The sequence below is a fragment of the Cuculus canorus genome, chromosome 3 (assembly GCF_017976375.1).
Source record: "Cuculus canorus isolate bCucCan1 chromosome 3, bCucCan1.pri, whole genome shotgun sequence".
NCBI lineage: Eukaryota > Metazoa > Chordata > Aves > Cuculiformes > Cuculidae > Cuculus > Cuculus canorus.
In genome coordinates, this window is record NC_071403.1 from 35,457,828 (window position 1) to 35,477,813 (window position 19,986).

Here is a 19,986-nt window from a genome sequence, read left to right on the forward strand (position 1 = left end):
CAAAAATCAATTAAAGGAAATCAAGGAGAATTAGAACTTTTTAAACATCAACAGACCTGTCAGGGCTATTTTGCAACATTCTTTTCTATAACAACTATTTTCACGTCTGTTATAGGCAAATTGAGATCACCTTTGTGTAGAAAGAGGCAAATTTGAATCTACAAGAAAGATTGCCTTCATAAGTCTTATTAAAATAAGTAATCTTAAATCTGTATCACAATGAATCGTTTTCACCCAGTTGTACACAGCAGAGCCACCTTGAGGGCTCAAACTATCACAGGCAGCATCCCACAGATGTCAAAGACAAAGAAATAGAGAGGGATGTTAGTCTATTAAAATAGATGGTAAAACTTTCTGTGCTGGAAACAGTTGTGCGAAACAAGGCAGCGGCAGCTCTGCTGTAAAGATCTGTGTGCCCTTCCATACAGGTAGTGAGGGAACCACATTTTAAGGGGCCTTGTCATCTGGAGGGTCTGACTAGTCTCTCTTGCCTAGGGTGCCGAGAAAGCTGAGGAACAGCTACTTCAGCCTCAGCCCTGGGCCCTGTCTTGAGCTTCTCAGATATGCAAGGCTGTGGTGAATTCAGCTCTTGCCTTTCTTGTCCCCACCACTAATTTATTTTTCCTAGCAAACAAGGCTGATAGAAAACACTTGTGTTAGCAATGTAGCTGCACAACCTTTTGTCTTTCTGTTGTTAATTATTAAGTTCTCTGAATCTTGGGATGATACTGTTGAATGACCGACAATAAAGTCTCCCAGAAAAGGTGAGACTGATGTTAAATACGAAAAACGCAAAGCAATCATCTTAACACCTATGTTTTTCAGTCCTACATGATAAAAGCAAACACATCTTTTGCCTTCCATAGCTCAAAAAATCCTTTTTGTCAGGCTGTGTAAGTTTTCTCTTCAGAGATCTTGACAGCTATGCTACCATAGCTTATGTCAAACTGCTAAGAACATCCTCTGCAGCACATAAGTGTAAGTGGATGAACCCACTGAAGCCTGGCATATCTTGCAGCAGCTACATGCAAAGTTTCTGTAACTCTTAACCTTGACCTAGTTAAGGGCCAAATATTTTTGTCATAAAGCATTGCTCTTTCCTATGTAGGATCTTGGCTGTCCCAAATGGAAAGTTTGGAGTACACAGGCTTTGGATAGATCTGGTCATCAATATGCGCCAACTCAAAAGCCCTTGCAAGCACCCCTGAAGAAAAGAAACACCTCAATGATCGGTTGTTACCACCTGCTGTTGGCCAAGGGGACTGAAGATAGCAGACCTAGAACTGATGCCACTGAAAATGCTGCCGCAGTGAATAAGTAATACCTGCCCTGGCCCTTCACATTTACAAAATAATTTAAAAACTTTGATTAATCACCACAGCATTTGTGTTATGCTGTAGTAAATACCATTCATAGGTAGCAGTAAGTTTTTTTTCATCCATTCATATGGATGTCAATCTGCAGCTGAGAGATTAAATGAGCCAGCGAAAGCCACATACTATGTCCATCTCTGTCCAAGCATGGCTCAGAGTTCAGTCATTGGCATTTGAGAGCACAGAACTTATGGGTTGTGTGTGATATCCCATCGTGTGGCATACTCACCATTGTTGCTCAGTGGTCTCGCCAAGTGTCTGTGCTGGCATCAAGGAACAAGGAAAAGCTTGAGACAGTAACCAGCTGCAACCCGGAGACTTCCCTAGCACATGCCTATTCAGCACCTGGGGGCACATGTCTTCTCTTCTTGGGCAGGTAATAGACTGTGCTTTGTCTGTCTGGAGTTCATTTTCTTCATAGCAGCTTGCCTTCTGCAACATTTTAGATTTGTGACCAAAACAGTACTGTTAACCCACCAATGTTTTAGTTATTGCTGAAAAGTGTTTGTACAGCATCAAAGTCTCCTCTGCTTCTCACTCTGCCCTCCTAGAATAGGCCAGGAGTGCACAAAAGGTTGAGAAGAGATAGCTCTAGGTAGATGATTTGAGCTAATGAAAGAGATATTCTACACCATATAGTCTTGTGCCATAAAATGGAGAGGAGGTGCCTTAGGGAGATTAGCCAGCCTTTGCTTGGGTGTTGGCTGGGCATACATCTACCTGTCTCAGACCAAATCCTGAGAAGTTAAAGAGTTGGAAGCAGTTTCTCCACTGCTGTACATCAGTTTGGCTTGATATAGTTAGCCTCATTTACAGTAGGTGAAGACCGTGTTCTTCTGCTTTGTAGCAGCCTCAGAATTATGCTTTTGTAAAGAAGCTTATAGGATTGCTGACAGGAACCCCTATGCATTTCTGATTCAAACTTCTGACACCAATTTCTGCTTTCTCCAGCTCTTGCAGAGAGGATCTTCCCAGGAGAAGTTTTTCCTGTTGTTTAGGCAGCTTCCACTGGCTTACAAGGGAATCCAGAAAGAATTACTTTTACTACATAGATATCACACTCTAGATACAGTCTCACCATACACCTTAAACAAAGAAGGTAAAAATGCATGATATTGCCTCTATGCTTGAGGATGTGTCTCTCAGCAGTACATCGCATGAATACGGTCACAACTACTCCATTTTTACCTTTATCTTGCATTTAACCTTTCTGGCATGTCAGGATTCTTTTCTTCCCTAAATACATATTTTCTTTGAATGATGTTATCACTCTTAAACCCATTTGCACTTACTTAAAAACCTATAGCATTGAAAGTCAAGACTTTTGAACTCAAGGCTCTGTTAACTCTTCCTCTTGGTCTGCCACAGAACAAGATGCCAACTGTCAGGGACAAACACAGACCAGGTAATGCTCATTTCCTTGCCCAAGAAAGAATGGGCTTCAAAGGTCTTTCATTCCTGTCATCTTTTATATATGTTTTTCCCCAACTGTCTCCAAAGGCAGCTATGAACGCTGCCTTCAGAGGCTGGTTGCTTGAAGGCAAGAGGTGTCCTGATAATGAACAGAGGTTGACCATCAAAACATGAATCATCGTGAAGAGAGTGAATGAAGAGAGAAAGCATGATTTCAGTAAGAGAGAGAAGGTGAAACGATGAAGATGTGTCAAGAGAAAGGCGATAGGAGAACATAAAGAAATAAGAAAGCATTTGCAAGTAACATCATACATGGATTAAATTGAGGCAACTTTGCACACATCCAATTCAGCTTTACCATAATCCAGTGGAATAGTTGTGTTTGCACACTTACTCCTCTGAGGCAAGGAAACGAGAGAGGGATTATGGAGTGATGGGTAGGGCCATGCTCAGAGCTGACAAATTGTATCACTAGGCATACCTTAGATCACTGCACGTACAGCGAAGGTTAGGTATTGTGTCTTCCACTGAAGTCAGCAAATTGTAGTTCAGGATCCTTAGATTTGAACCGAGACATTTATGTTTTATCCAGTCCAATCCATTTCATGCTATTCAGTGCAAAAGGCACAGGTCACTGGTCAATATCCTGAGTTTTCACCTATTGGGAGTGCATTAAGCTTGACACTCTCTTCCTAATCATGCTGTCATAAATCCTCCGATAAAACTAGTCTGGTCTTGCAACACTTATAAAATGTGGGCAAAGTAGGACTTACCTTCCCCTCTGTTCTTCCTATGCCACTTTGGGTATTTGTATCTATATCAAGACCTTGAGGGCATTACTTTCGATTGCTGTGTGTCACTGATACTTGCCCACTAACCCATTTTCCCCATGTTGGATAGACTCTTGCATGATTCTTTTCTAATTCAGACCTACATGAAACTGAATCGACTTGGGTTATCACATTACAGACGTGGTCATGAGGCCTGTGAAAGGTGTTGCCTAGACAAAATTTCGTGTGGAGAAACAGAGCATGTTTCTAGCTTCCTGACAGATGTCAGCGAATAGCTCTGCATAATTCATTAATTACTATTCATGATGAAATATTACAAAAAGCTTTTGTTGCCTTTTATTCAGTAGTGATTTGTATATAGTTTTATTACATGCTTTTACTTGATCTCCAAACACATAAAGAAAAACTATCTTCCTTCACCCAGTCTGATAAAAAATAAGCAAGGATGGTGGACATTAAAAAAGGGAAAGGAAAAGAAATAAAGGAAAATATGACTGTCTAGATTCACAGATCAATCAATTTAACGTTCAAGATGATTGCAAACATTTGTTTAAATTAAACAATTAAATAGGTCATCCACAGCAGTGGACAACTCAGTCACCCTTCTTTAATTATTTTCTGTTTTGTAGTTCATAAAAATACAACAAGAATTTCTGCTACTTTTTCAATTTGTAAAATCTTGTTTGTGCACAATGAGGCTAGATTTCAACTGTTTTTTCTTTCCCTGAATGACTAGATCCCTTCTTTGAAACAGCGTACCAGTAGTTCCTTTTTGGAAGGACTGCCTGTGTCTGAGGCCTTTGTGATTGTGTAAATTTAATCAATACCGGAGTAAAATCACTTGCTGTCTGATTACATGTTTTATTGCCTTAAACTATGCCCTGTGAAACACCCAAGCCATAACATGTAGAAAATCAAAAGATATGTAATTGTTGCCTTATTCTGCTACACATCACTCAGTCTCTTATGGTATTTTCTGGTAGTTTTAGTGTTTTAGAGAGTTGCTGGTTTTTTTTCAAGGCATCTGCGTAAGTATGACAATGTGCAGAATATTTCCCTTGGCTTAAGTCTTCTTTGGTACATTTTTTTCTCTTCTTTCCCTCTTTCTTTCAAAGGGAGTGAACCAGACTTAACTAAGTTCAGCAGAATTGATGCTTCCTTGATCTTCATTGCCTTCTTTAACTAACACCAAATAATTTAAGCCCTCTTGATTCCTTGTTTCCATTAGCATGGTTGAAAGAATGCTGTCTGAATCTGCACATGGAACATCACTATCTGTATCAAAACAAAAAAAAAAAAAACAAAAAAAAAGACAAGAGAAAGCCTAGTGATACACATGTAGTGTTAGAAAGCAAACAAAATCAAGCAGCTGTTGGAGAAAGCTGGTCTAGTGATGGCATAAAGAGTGACTGATGTTTCAAATTTATTTTCTGCTATTGCCTGTGTGGATTATAGCTTTAAGCAAATCACTTGGGGAATGTCGGTCATCACCATTCATACCTTCAGAGGCAGCAATAGAGTTATGAATACTTGACTTGCTTCTTTTGGTAGTAAAGACAGCCTGCATAAAGCCAAAGTGATTTTAATCTGTATCTTCATGTAACCCTGCTAATATTGCTGCTAAACAATCCTGAAATATAGGCAGTTTTCTCCCTACTAAATCATTCTATACTATCTTTTGGGAGGGCTTGTAATATTCTGTCTTCCTAGAAAGTCAAACTTGGCAATCCAGAGTGTTTTTCCCATTTCTAAAAGCTTTGTATTTTTTCCCTAATTTGATGCTATTCACATATACATAGTTGCCTGCAATCTGTTGCTGGGAATATATCTTTTTTTTTTAAATGTAAAAATTATTCATTAAAGGCTCAGGTTATAATAGTTGTTATTTTGTGCATTTATTTTTGTAACATGTACCTTCTGTTATTACACTCCCTTCTTTTTATTATTTCATAACTGGAAAATTAAGCACGTGACATTCAGGATTTTCTGTTCAAAAGAATAACAAATGTAGTGTTGTTGCACCAAGAAAAATACAAATTAATATGTCACTATGATCACAAGCTATACAGTCAGAATTCTGTTCCACGTGCTACAGCCCATTAGGAAAGATTACCAGGAGAAGTCTGAAAGAGAATTTTGATTTTTAGAAATCCATTAGAAAGATGGGGGCTGAGACATAAAACAAACTATGGTTGCATAGCACAGTGACTGACAGCTATGAAAAACGATTTGATACTTACTTTATGAGTTCAAGACTATTATAGCAATATTTATTCAGTCCCAACAAAGCCTTTGCCAACCAGTACAGCTCTTCTTTGTATTTGTTTTTGTTTAATAAAACTTTTAATGGGAATCTTCTTGGGAAGGTTTGTTTGGAAAAGGCACACTGGGAAATGCTGAGGGCATGTTTGCAGCAAACTCTTAAGAGAGAAATCTTAAAATAAGGACCCAAGTAAAACTGGGTATTTACAGACCAGACATATGCCGGCTGACCTGCCTAAGTATAGAACACTAGAGGAGCATTCAGATTTGTTTCCTGTATAAGTATCTGGAACTGATGAGGTGATGTTTACACAAATGTGAGTATGAGGTCACTGAGATATTTTTACCAGATATATAGATACATTACTAATTCTTTCCCCAACAGGTCTGAAGAACAACAGAATATATAAAATATAATAATCCTTTTTCAGCCTGTGCCCCACTGTTTTTCTCATTATCGAGAAACAGAATTGAAAAAAATCAAACACTTTGCCTTGGTTTTACTTTTTGAGCTTTGGGGACAATATAAGAAGAACTATCTGCAGAATATTTTTACCTTATCAAGAGATAGACTGTTGTTGTCTTTTCTGTTATGACACGACACATATAAGCCACATTGACACTTTCAAAATGAGATTTTTGACTACTAGTGCCCTTTCATTCACTGTTGTGTCATCTCTTAGCACAGTGTTCGGCACCTATGAAAGCTTAGGACAATTCTGCCACACAGGTCAAAAAAGTCTATACAAAGTTGTCAAGCTATGTAGTGCAAAGCTTACCTCTCATGTAAGTAAGCAAAGCTAGCAAACAATTTTTGCTCAATTATATGATCAATGGAGGTAGAAGATACATAAAATGAGCAGATGAGGAAAATAATTATTGTATGTTGTGAAATTCCCCTAGAAATGTCACAATTAGAAGTAGCACCAACACCCTGGGAAGCCATAATGCAGAGAATTACGAATTACCTTTGGAAACCTATTCCAAAAAAACATTAAGAATTTGAAGGAAGATAGAAGCTGGAGTAGCAAGGCAGGTCAGTATATTCATGACACATCATTCTTTTCTTTTGAGTTTTAACATTGCTAAAATTAGTTGATTGATGTATAGTCATGCTGGGTTATACGTGAGTAAATGCAGAATAAACCATGTGATGCGATCCCCTCAGATTTCACAAGCAAATCCCAGCCAACAAAATGCCCCAAGAGGAGGTGCCCAAGGAACACCTTCATGGAATCTGAAGTTGTGCTGAGGAGTCAACTTCAAATGCTTAAATCCTGAGGAGTTGCCTACACCGCAGACTGCTGCATAGTGTAGAGTTACCCACATTCACTTTAAACAACCTATCTCAGGGCATGAGACAGACTAGCTCTAGCAGTTCAGAGCTTTGTACAGACTCAGAAATACTCTGCTGAGAAGCAGATTCCCACTGAGCTCTGTGCTCTCTCCAATAGACTGCTTCCAATATCTAAAATGGCGAATTAAAAGCTCTGCACTGTACCTGCATAGATACCTGTCTCAGGTCCTAAATGCTTGTAGCTTTGACCTTGCTGGACACTTTTCCTAGTAGTGGTGAGGTTGAAGCACAGCGTCTGAGCCAAACTGCAGGTAAATTAATTACAACACAAGTCTTCCAGGGCAGGCAGTTTACTCTAGAGAGCCTCTAGTTAATTGACACAAGAAACTGTGATCGCCTGAGTCATACTAATGAGGGATGGAGTTTGCTTGCTTAGCCTCCTCTGAGGAGACCAATCCTAACCTGATTAAAATCTGTGCTTTCCCCTTCCCAATCTCAGTCAACTGCTTCCTGCCCCAGGGCAGTCAGCTCGTGGAGCTTGTGGAGTTTGGTCACGTATCCTGCCTCACGACTGTAGAGTGTCTTTCCTTCACTGCTTGGTAGACTGTGTGGGCTCACAACATGTTTTGAAGTCCTGCCTGGAAGGGTGCAAATTTTTGTGATGTCTTGATAAGCGGATGGGAGTTTCAGTGTTTAAGTTCAGGAGGTGACAATATGTAATAAGAAAAAAAATGTTGATAGAAAAACTGATCGGAAGATGCTGAACAAACTGATCTAGAGATGCTGATCTTCAATTACAGCTATTTCAGGGACAGATCCTCGGCTAGTGCAAATTAACAAAGCTCCATAGAAACCAGTGGGATGCCACCGATTTACACCAGCTAAGCAGTCAGCATGAGATGTTACTAATTCTGGGTAACATAATCTCCTATGATGCTTAGCACCTTCAATACGATATGGTATTCAGAAGTGCAGCCACATTTATTTTTTTCCTGTTAATATCCACTTGTTTTTCCCATACATGCTCTGCCCTTTGTCCACATCCTATAATGTACATGCTAGTAAATAAGAAACTGTCTGACTAACTGGCATGGCTGAAAGATGCAACCCACAGTGAATATATTCAAAAGAAGTGCTAGATGACGTGTACTTAAGGGTGAAAAAGGTGGTTATTGAACCCTGACTTCACCATCTCAGCTATGTTAGTTAGCTCAAGGAGATAACCTGTGCAGAGCGCATTTTCCTGATACCTGCTGGCCACCTAGACCCGGAGGTGCTGTGTTCCAGTTTCTGCACATTGCCAGTAAGAATATAAATAGAAGAAATATATATCCGTTTTAATACTCCACTCTGTATTATATATCAGTGGAGATATATCTGTGTTTCCTGTCTAATGAAGCATATGATCTTGCATGGTTTGAGGGTGACTCACCAAGCTTTGCTATTCTGTCAGGCACTAAAGTTGCTAAAAGGGAGAATTTTACTCATCCTGCACTAAACTACTTGAAGCATTGACTGCTTGTCTTATGTTTTATTTTAATAGACTTTTCAGAGATTTGTGGGCTGAAATATCTGTATTGTCTTGGGAAATAAAGATATTATCTTGTTTATTATCTCAATTATTATCATTATAATATAAGAGCACCAAAAAAACACCAGTTTCACATTCACTGCAATATAATAAAGCTATATAAATAAGAAAACACACCCTTTCCTCCAGGTGAGGATTCAATGATTCAAGGCAGGATTCATTTTAACGGGTTTTAATCACTCAGATCTTCCGTGTCCAATTTAAGGTCCTTGCCTAGGCTGCCTTTACAGTCAACGGAGAGAGAAAGGAGAAATTACGGGGCCTTGGGCAGCCTGATCTAGTGGGATGTCCCTGCCCATGGCAAGGGGGCTGGAACTAGATGATCTTTAAGGTCCCTTCCAACCCTAACTATCCTATGATTCCATTACTTAGTCCCTTTTTGGAGATGCTTATTTCACATCCTTACCTTTACACCATAATACCCCCTGAACATGTCTACAACTCTCTGATGACTGCAAAGCAGCCTAGATAGACGGCATAAATACAGTGCCTAAGTTTTAGTTACTTATATTTATCCATTCATACTACACAAATGTCAGCTCTTATAACATCATATAATCTGAGTTTTTTCCTCAGTCCAAGGCAAAATATTAGCATCACTTTCCTTGCAGTGTCATATGGTTCATGTGTACTCTCTGGAATCAAACAGCATTTGTCTAGGTGACAAATAAGAAACAATCATGCCACCAAGTCCCCCTTTTCCTGCAGTGTTTTAACCCCTTACTGTTTTAGAAGAAGCCTTTTCTCTGACCTCCTGGTCCTCTGACCTCACTGGCTTTGGGTCAGCCACTCACTAATCTAAGTGGGGAAGAGGATTACTGAATTTTGAAAAATACAAAGGAGTCTAGATAAAAGGTATTAAAAATGTCTCATATCAACACATCTGCTTTAGAGAAGTTTCCGTTTGTCCAAGTGATTACTTTAAATTCAGAGAGGTGTGCGGCATTTTTTTTAAAAGGCAGCTGCTTTTATGAAAATAAACTTACACAGGGAACAGCAATCAGTGCTACTCAGACAGCAGAGAAGGCAGACATATAGTTAGTAGTGAAATCACTGATTCCAGATTTTAATATCAAATCTCTTCAATACAAAGCTTTACACTAAGATTAAAAAAAAAAAAAAAGACATTTCTAGCAAGTGTCTTCATTGCTGAAATAATTAAATACACAGAGTGACTGGCTTTGGAAAGAAAAACAAAAAATGAAACATTGCAAAAGTCTAATTGTTTTCAAGCAACACCTCCAGCTCAGGCATTTAAAAATGATGGGACGGAGGCCAAATGTGTTTCTGTCTTTTACTCTGGATTTCTTAGGCTCCACCCTGCGTCTCCTCTCACCAGAGGAGCCTCTTCTAACAGTAGGAGTGTGGTGCTCCAACACAGCTTCTGAGCAATTATGCATTTTTTCCTTATAGGTCCAAAAGGGATTGTGGGGATCAGCATTGATAAGAATAGTCCCCCTGGGTCATAAAGGCAAGGAGTCACTCCAGCTGCTTAATGCCCAGTTGTCTGATGTCGGCAAAGAAGTTTGCCAAAACAAACAGGTGTTTCCATCCGTAAAGGGGCACACTTGGGACGTGAAAAAATATAGTACGGTCTTGTATGTGCAAATGTAAAAAGTGATATCTGAAAATAGATGGACTAGTTATTTTTACAGCAATGCAGGGCCATCCTGTTACCACACTGGTTCATTACATTTCATTTGCACTTCTTGAAACCGACGGGAAAGTAGCTTGTCTTTCAGCAATGAATGAGGAGATAGGACCTCTGCTCATTCATTCTCCATGGGATACAAAACCCACTGGTGTCTCAGCCCTGCAGTTATATAGTCCTTCCTTCACTCAAAAAACTGTTACTAATACTTAATGTCCATAATCAATGTCCTGTAAGAGCAAGAAGGAAAAGCTCAAAACTGGTAGACCCATTCCCAGCTCTGACTGATTCCCTCCCTTCCAAACCAGCAGTGCCAGTAGCTGCTGGTATTGCTCAGGCATATTTATTGCCACTTGATGCCTGCTTTAGAAGGGTAACTCTTGCAAAAACAAAGTCAGCGTCCCTTTTGCCATTCCCATACTCTTCTGTTAGTATGTTGTCCAGACCATCAACATACTACTTGTATTAGTTTGCCTATACTCACAATCCACACGTCATACTGCACTGGCATCAATGTTGAGAAAAATCTAAAGTTTTCCAGCTCTCCTACCTATGAAACAGTACCAATAGCACATACAGATGTACTAAAGTTGTGGCTACCGACAAATAGGTAAGGCTCAACAGAAACTGGATGATATATGATTCCATATAGGGTTAAGTATCACAGTTATTTTGAGGCCTGTCATTTCACTTTGCTTGACATTTGGCTCTTTCTTTTGGAACCAAGTCTCCTGGTGAGAGCAAACATTTCTTGGCCGGAGGCTCATGACTGGAGTTTCATTACACCAAAGGCCAATGACCGCCTAACATTTTTGGAAAATGTTGTCCAGAACAATCCATCATGGAAAAGTGTTTTGGATTATTTGTTTTGGCACCCATCTTTCTACTACTACTACAAAGACAAGCACAACTTCATTTAGACCAAACTAAAAATGAATGCAATCTTAGTTATTTAAAAAATCACTCACTTATTATACAGAGTTGTACAAATCATAGACTGAGATTTGTTCCATGCTTCAAACTATTTACAGCAGGGCCATAAAGGAGTGTGAATTTTAGTCTGGAGGTCTGACTAGAATCTGAATTGCCAGTTCTTGCTTGAATCAACGGTACTTCTGAAGTCCACATTTTGATGAACTCTGCTGCAAGAGATTTACATTGCAGGCAGAAAAACAGCTGAATTAATTTAAGGCAGGAGAGCTACAGAAAACTGACATGCATCTGTCCTAATCAGATAATCCAGCAATATTAAGATATTACAGGACTCTAAGTCTTCAGGCAAGTACACAGCATAGGGTATTAAAGGGCTTATAAAGACTACAGTTTGGAAAAGGGGAGAGAACCTATGATAAACTATGGATATATGGGGGAATAAGTATGTGCATTATAGGGACATGAAAAGAGCTTATCAAGTGTCTAGTCTTTTAAAATATATTTAAATGAAAGGATGGGTGATACTTATATGAATAAAATTCAAGCTATACTGTCTCCTGATAGTCATTCCCTCTGTGAAAAATCACTGAATAAGTCTGAGGAGAAGTTAAGGAGAAGTTTTGAGAAGTGAAGCGTGAAAACATTGAATGGAAGCATGAAAACAGTTGCTTTGTCTTCCCATCCCAGTGCAGATCCAGCAGTGAGTCTGTGGCAACAACAGCTGGGCAGAGCCTATTAAAAAGCAAAGAATAGGGGGGAGCCACGGAGAGAATAGGACAGCTGGTAGGGAAAAGAGTAAGGCTCAGGAAGAGAGTGTGCTGAGCAAAACAGCCTGGCTCTGAGAGCTATTGCCAAAGCTCTGCCTGCATTGAATTGTGTTGTTTTGCATAGTGGGCCAGATTTTACCAACCAGGTTATTACAAACAGGCTTAATGGAGTCTGATTTAAAAAGTGACCACCACCAGTACATTCCTTGAATATAGCATACTGTTTCTTGCAGTATTCTGCTTGAGAAACTGGCTGCTGTTGGCCTGGACAGGCGCACCTTCTGCTAGATTAAAAACTGTCTGGATGGCCGGGCCCAAAGAGTTGTGATAAATGGAGTTAAATCCAGTTGGAGGCCCATCACAAGTGGTGTCCCCCAGGGCTCAGTGTTGAGTCCAGTTCTGTTCAATATCTTTATCAATGACCTGGTTGAAGGGATCAAATCCACCCTTTACAGATGACACTAAACTGGGTGGAAATGTTGCTTTGCTTGAGGGTAGGGAGGCTCTACAAAGGGATCTGAACAGGCTGGATCGATGGGCTGAGGCCAATGGGATGAGGTTTAACAACTCTGAGTGCTGGGTCCTGCACTTGGAACACAACAACCCTGTGCAGTGCTACAGGCTTGAGGAAGAGTGGCTGGAAGGCTGCCTGGCAGAGAAGGACCTGGAGGTGTTGGTTGACGATGGCTGAACATGAACCAGGAGCGTGCACAGGTGGCCAAGGCCACTGGCATCTTGGCTTGTACGAGAAACGGTGTGGCAGGAGCAGGGAAGCTATTCTGCCCTTGTATTCGGCGCTGGTGAGGCCACACCTTGAATACTGTGTTCAGTGTTGAGCCCCTCACTACAAGAATGACATTGAGGTCCTGGACCTTGTCCAGAGAACGGCAACGAAGCTGGTGAAGGGTCTGGAGAACAAGCATTATGAGAGGTGGCTGAGGGAACTGGTATTTAGCCTAGAGAAAAGGAGGCTGAGGGGAGACCTTACCACTGTCTACAACTACCTGAAAGGAGGTTGTATTGAGGTGGGTGTTGGTCTCTTCCCTCAGGTAACTAGTTACAAGATGAGAAGAAATGGCCTCAAGTTGCACCAGGGAAGGTATAGATTAGATATCAGGAAAAAATTCTTCATGAAAAGAGTTATCAGGCACTAGAACCTGTTGAGTCACCATCCCTGGAGGTATTTAAAAGATGGGTAGATGAGGTGCTCAGGAATATGGCTTTGGACTGGACAAGTATCATTGGACTTCACGATCTCAAAGATTTTTTCCAATGAAACAATTCTATGATTCTATGATACATTATGGAATATCACTAGTATTAAGACTACCCTAAAAGTCTGTTACATAGCTCCATTTTCTGTAGTAAATCATTTTTTTCAAATTTTTAATTCAAACTGAAACTTTTCACAGAAGTCTTGATCCACATTTTCCTTTTCAGTATCTTGGCCATATCCAAGAATGTTACTTTTGTCCCCGGCATACAAATAGAGCAATGTATTTTTTTTCCTCTGTGAATTCTGCTATATAGCATAACTTGAAATTTTGGCAAAAGAATGGGGTTTTTTGCATTAAGAATATAGATCGTCATTTCAGTATAAGTAACAATTTGCCTAGACTAAGTGAGTTAACATCAGGGAAAGATCATGCTTAGTTGGCACATGCAAAGCAGAGTTTTGCACTCAAGCTAAAATCGTCGTACATTATATCTGTGCCAGACCTGCTACACTGAAAGGGCAACCACCTATGTTCTAACCTGTTTCCCCAACTCCAAGCACCAGAGAGGCAGGCTTGTATTTAAAAGCTACAGCCTCACTAAAGATTTTAACAGATATAGATATAATGCCATGAGAATTTCTTAGCTCCCTTAGTTTTCATGCCTCTTTTGCCCATGGAGTTAGAGAACACAAAGTAAAGATGTTTCAGCTAGGAAGCCACACTAGCTCAGGAGTAGATGCAAACCGCTACATCTGCACGGCCATGTGTCCAGTGAATTCTGTGTTTCTGTAGCCATTTGACAATTAAGCATCTAGTCTAAGATGATGTCTCCAAGTCAAACATGACAAGTAATCTAGATTCAGTGGAGAGAAAAGTAGAAAGGTGATCCCTTTCTTGCCGTGGTACATGCCTAAAACATGTGACTTGTCACTCTCTGGAGATGTCTGTTTCTCCTCCCAACTATAGAGATTTCTAGAAGACCATCTTAGTTGAGACTCCTAGCTTCCAGACAGCTGCAATTAGACAACATGAAGTCCATCCAAAATGTAAGACTTATTACCTTGGGAAAAGTGCCTAATTAATTGGCTGTACTCCTTTCCTGAGCTAATGCCAGGCTTAAATTTGTGTCAGATTAAGTGTCTATTTCCTGAATTCCAGTATTCAGAGAGAAGGTGCCCTCAAAGAAACTAGGGAATTACACTACACGCAAATGCAAAAAGCTCTTCATTATAATGTAAGAGTGCAAAATCAGCTATTAAAAAGGCAAGAATTTATATGTTATCAGTTCTGGCTTACTTTGGTCCCACCATGTCAATGATGAAGTTTTTAGTCTTGTAATGACTTATAACCATATCATGCACAGACCAGCTCTGTCAGAAAGAGAAATCATGATGGGGATAAACTAACATTTGTAAAGCTACACCAAATAATAAAGATTAGCAAAATATCATATAGATTAGCATCAGCTGAGAATTGGGAAATGCCACTGAATTGAATATAGGCAGAATCCCGTAGAGAAATGACTACGTGGTTGTATAATTTAGTACTGCATCATTCCTAGAATTAATCTGGAAGATTTTAGGAAATCACAGAATATTAATCAATCAGGACCGTTTATAAAGCAGAGTGAGGTTCCAGTTGATCAGCATTTGTGAAGGAAAAAAACCTAAAACTTTAGAAATTTTAGAAATATGTTTTTACTTAATAGAATGGAAAATAGTTCTTTTCAGAGGAAATATTTTTCACTAGAAAACCATAGTGTGCAAATAGCTTAAATTTAAAAAACTTGTGAAAGAAAAGTGAATTATTCCAACTGATAAAACTTTCTTTTTTCTGATTTTCAGATCACAGTGTTTACTAAGACTCCACTTTTTCTCTAGGGTTATCTGGTCAGGAATTACTGCAAGTTGTGAAAAGCTTCTTGTTCTGACCTAGTCAGGTTGTTCATTTCCATGTTTAGATCATTTGAATCCTAGGCAACTTTAAATTTGTCATGACCTATTTTTTTAATTCCTGTCTTCCCAACCTTAACAACGTTCTTATGTAATTGGGCTATTTTGTGTGCAATGTGTTAAGTATATCTTCCCTAACACCACCTGGTTTTATTCATTCACAGTGTAAGGAGCACAGGTATGCTGTTACTTCTCACTGGAGCTGTAACAGCGTGGGTTAGTATACCCATATAAAGTTTATCCTACTTAGGTACCTAATTTATGCCTCACTTTCAGGCAACTACTGTATTGGTACTTCTAAAGTAAGTGGCTAACTGCCAGTGGAGATAGAGTAGGTGCCTTTGAAAATGGAACAGATTTCCATCTTTAAGCCTCCAAAAGTTCTCTTGACTGTACAACGAACTTAAGCATTTACTTTAGCAGAACAAGGTGATGAAGTATCAAAAATTTAGATGTAAGCTGGATGTCTCTGTGAGACAGGCTCAGTTGTAGCCTCACAGGAGTCTTTTCAGTTGATGATCTTATACGTGCTTTACCTAATGCACGGTACCTAATGGCACCTAATCTTTACAAGTTCATTAGAACAGATGTAAGTCTTTACTATTCTCGTTTTATAGGCAGATCTTTTGAGGTAGTGACAAATGCAATAAAAAGAACTGCTGAATTCCTCTGTGTTACAACTCATGGGGCAGCAACCAGGGGGACAGCAGGTGCTGGCCCAGACTCACCTTCAAAAGCTTGGTTGATGACACCAGTTGCTGCTTCTTTGTCTTCAAGGTAGTGGGTGAAGCACAGTGGGAAGTGTCTTATCTCTTGTAGTTTGTCGTGAATGTAAGAAAAAGTAGGTCTGTTGTGAGGTTCTGGAGCCCAGCATCTTGTCATTAAATCACATCTGGAAAAACAGTTGTTAAAATGTGAATGTTAATGATAATAGAACCATTCATCTCAACACTTATCCTTAAATCATCTGGGAAATAAGTTTGGCCTAGTTTTCAACTTCTGGAAATTTTATATGTGGTACAAAAATTATCAGCAGAAGCTGAGGAAAAGTAGATTAAAGATCTGTTGTCAGGAATAATTGCTATAAATGCTTTTAATTTTTCAGAGAGGGATATTTTTGAGATTGGGAGCAGCTATAATATTAAAAAAAAAAATCATTTTACCATTATAACCTGCTCTTGCCAAAGAGGTCACAAATGTAGTCTGAGAAAACAGACAATGATGTAATTTTTTCAGAAAAAAAAGGATATCTGAAACAAGAAATTAACTCCAATCTATCAGTTTATTCAATCCTCCTTCAACTCATGCTCTCACAAATTTAGAGGAAGTACAAGGCAAGCCCTCCAGCACAGAGAGGGTTAATTTAGACTTCTGCCTTCAGATCAAAACAAATAGGAGTAAGTTTTCCCCATCAAAGGCACAGGAATCCTAGCCCACCTTGCACAACACTATCTGTACCATTCAGTGGAACACTGCCCCTCCAATTTGCCTAAAGGATAGGATTGGTTTATATTGCTTACTCAAGGTGAGTCCAGGCTACACAAAATTAAATCCTACAAAAGCCGGAGGGAGCCAAGCTGAAAACCAAAATGCAGACAGCACCTGGATATGCTAAATGTTGGGAGTGGAGGGGGTCTTAGGGTCTCAAAGCCAGAGAGCAGTATTTGAGCAGCTAGTGAAAGGCTGGTTCAGGAAGCTGCTACTGGAATGTGGAGTATTCACCTCTAAGCCCTAAGTTCAAATCCTCCCATGACAAACAGCCTCACAGACCTGCTGCTATGTGATACCAGGCATTACTGAGTTATGTGAAATGAATTGGCTTGCTCAGATCCTCACTTATCCATCTTAAAAAGGAGACTGCTGTCCTTCACCACAATTGGGTATTTTACAAAACTTTCGGAAACAGGTGGGAAAAGCCTCTTGACTTCCCATTTTCCAGTGATATTTTTCATTAAAATATTGAGGTTGGTTGAGGAATGTGAGTAGAAAAATTGTTTCAGAACCACTTGTCATCAAGCCATATTGTGTGGTTGCAGAGCTGGACAGAATGTTTCTGTTTTTTCAAAAGTATCCAAAGAAGTCTTGGAAATCTATTTTAAGAACCTAAAAAGTGGTAGTGACTTTCTAACGCTCTGAATCACCTCATCTCCTCACTTACTTTCAAACCTACTAGTTATTGATGACACTGAAAATACAGATGGACTCAAAAATTAGGTGAAATAACTGCTTTTCCTTCTGCTGCCAGCGAAGTGTCTGTCACATTGAATTAAAAATCTAGCCCTGAATACTGGAAGCCAAAAAATATGCTTTCCCATCATGCTGGTTGATAGGATATTCAAGAAATAAACACCCATGAGTTCAGGTGCTGTGCTCCACCAGGTTAGCACTTGAGCTCTCATGAGCAGAGCCTTGTGCAAGGGGTAGCAATGAAGTAAAAGAGCTGACTGGGTACACTGCTCCTGTAACAGAAAAGAAGAAACAAGCATAGGCCAAGAGAGGGAGGAAGAAACAGGAAATAATACATACGTCATAGAATAATAGAATGGTTTGGGTTGGAAAGGAACTTCAAGGATTGTTTAGTCCAACAACCTTGGGACTTCTTTTACAAGATCAGGTTGTTCAGAGCCCTATGCAACCTGACTTTAAACATCTCCGGGAACAGGGCATCCACATCATCTCTGGAAAACCTGTTCCAGTGCCTCACTACCCTCACAGTAAAAATTTCTTTCTCAGATACAATTTAAATCTACCCTATTTTCAGTTATCAAACAAGAACAATATAAATGTGGATTCTGAATATTTTTATACTCCTGAGACTAATCCCTGTCTTTTTAAATGTAGATTTTTTTTTCTTTTTTTGACAACTTACTTTATAAAGATGTTCAACTTTGTTATTGCGTGGAGATGTTCACTGCTGCCAAGACACTCAGAATGGGAATTTTCTCATTTTAATTATTTTCCATGTTTTCATTTCCTAAATCAAATTACTTGCTGTTTGACTTAGAATATTAATACCAGATAGAACTGATATTGTTCAAGTATTTAATTCAGATAGGCTTTAGGTTTCTAAGGACAAAAACTTTCATGCTGACTCTGAATAGAGCTGCGAATTTTGCATGGAGAGCTATTTGTGGCATGATATTTAGCTTTCAAGGCATGTTGTGACATCCAAAGTTTTAAGTCACATGGCATAAAGTTTCACTAGCTCAGAAAAGCATCAGCATGAGACCAGTCAAGAGGGCAAAAGCCTGTTTAATATGCCAAGATGTACATAGATGACAGCTTGAGCACATTTCTATATTTTCTTGGGAGTGCGTGGGCTCACAAACAGTGCATCATTTCACTATGAAGAAGAAACTCAGAGGATTCTACCGTTTCATGGGGAAAGCCTTTCAGGAATAAATGAAACATAATAGATCCAAACACAACATCATCCAAAGGTATATGTTAGGTTTTAGAACTAGGCTGCACACCTAGATGCACACCTAGATGCACACCTACATGCCTACATTTAACAGCTGGTTTTTTTATCTGGGTGGGAAAATGGTAAACATACGTCTATTAGAGCTGCATATGTCAGGCAAATAAGAAATTGAGAGCCTGGAAAACAAAATTACTAATAGTCAATATCTAATATTGGAGGCTGAAAGCGAACAATTCCTGAAATGCACTAGCACACAAAAGCTACAGGACATTACCAGTTTTCTCTCACACGAGACAGAAAATGCAACTGACATTGTGATTTTCCTAGAGAAGAATTGTTGGAACGGAGCTCCTGCTTTCATCTAATGCATTCTCAGTAAGCCCTTCTCCTGCTCCTCCAAATCCCTCCAGGGTGGTTTTCCCAGAACCAAACAGCAAAAGTTTTTAGTTGCCAAACTAAAGTTTCTTCATCAGACTCAGTTGTATAACTTTGCATGCAAGTGAGGATTTGGTGAAACTATAGCTTCAAGTCAGCAAGTAGCACCACACTTGTACAAATCCTCCTGACTGCACTCCACAGCCGTTCAGGATCTATGTTCAGATTAGGTCAGTTCAGTCCGAACTTTAGTGTGTTCTTGCATGCAAGCCTGACACCCAGGCTGCTGTACCAGAAGTGGATCTCTGACTGCAAAGCAGTGCCATTCATACATCTAATTCATATTTCAATGAAAGTGGTTTGTTTATAGATGCCCAAACTGTTTTTTCCAATTCATTGCTAAGCTTTACCTACCCACATTTTTTTAGAAATAACATCTTGTGGAGGTGAGGAGGACTATTTCTCCCTCCTGCCAAAAAAAAAAAGAGAAGAAAAGAGTCCCACTTCCTTTTTGCTTTTACACCCCAGGGTTTCTGTGTCAGCCCTACTTGCCCTTGTAGTGTAAGCCTACCACAGATTCCTAAACAATTCTCAGCTGAAATAGTTTGGCCTTTGAACTCTCTTCCTATCAGTGATGGTTTGTTTTGTCAAATGACAATGAGCAAGCCAAAGTGCCGAGGAGACAATTACTGACTGCTGATGTCCTGATGCAGGTTCAAAACCACAAGTAGGGAAGCAGGAATGTCAAGAATCCCAGCATGCCATTAATGACCTAGCAAAGTAGCAAAAAGCTATTTATGCTACTGACAGAAGCTGCATGCAGGTGCTGAGTGCTCACCAAATGAGATAAAAGGCGGTACAAGAGCCTAAGAGCCCATTCAGCCCCTTGGCTTCCAAAAACTACCGTACTGCTGTTAGGCCCTGATCCTACAAGTTACAA

At 39.6% G+C, this 19,986-nt stretch overlaps 1 protein-coding gene across 3 annotated transcripts in view; it reads right to left on the bottom strand.

Moving 5' to 3' along the window:
- The window catches only part of ROS1 (ROS proto-oncogene 1, receptor tyrosine kinase), a 90,044-nt gene that overhangs the window by 8,519 nt on the left and 61,539 nt on the right, over positions 1 to 19,986 (bottom strand). The window contains exons 43-44 of one of the 3 annotated variants that reach the window (XR_008449347.1): positions 15,976 to 16,139; positions 1,603 to 4,852 (exon numbers count right to left, since the gene is read on the bottom strand). Coding sequence is in view for 2 of the 3 variants with exons in the window: in XM_054063736.1 (XP_053919711.1) it covers positions 4,707 to 4,852; positions 15,976 to 16,139 (310 nt within the window). In the remaining variant the exon portion in view is untranslated. Of the gene's footprint in view, positions 1 to 398; positions 4,853 to 15,975; positions 16,140 to 19,986 lie in introns of those variants that run through there. The other 2 variants (XM_054063737.1, XM_054063736.1) reach the window with 2 other exon arrangements.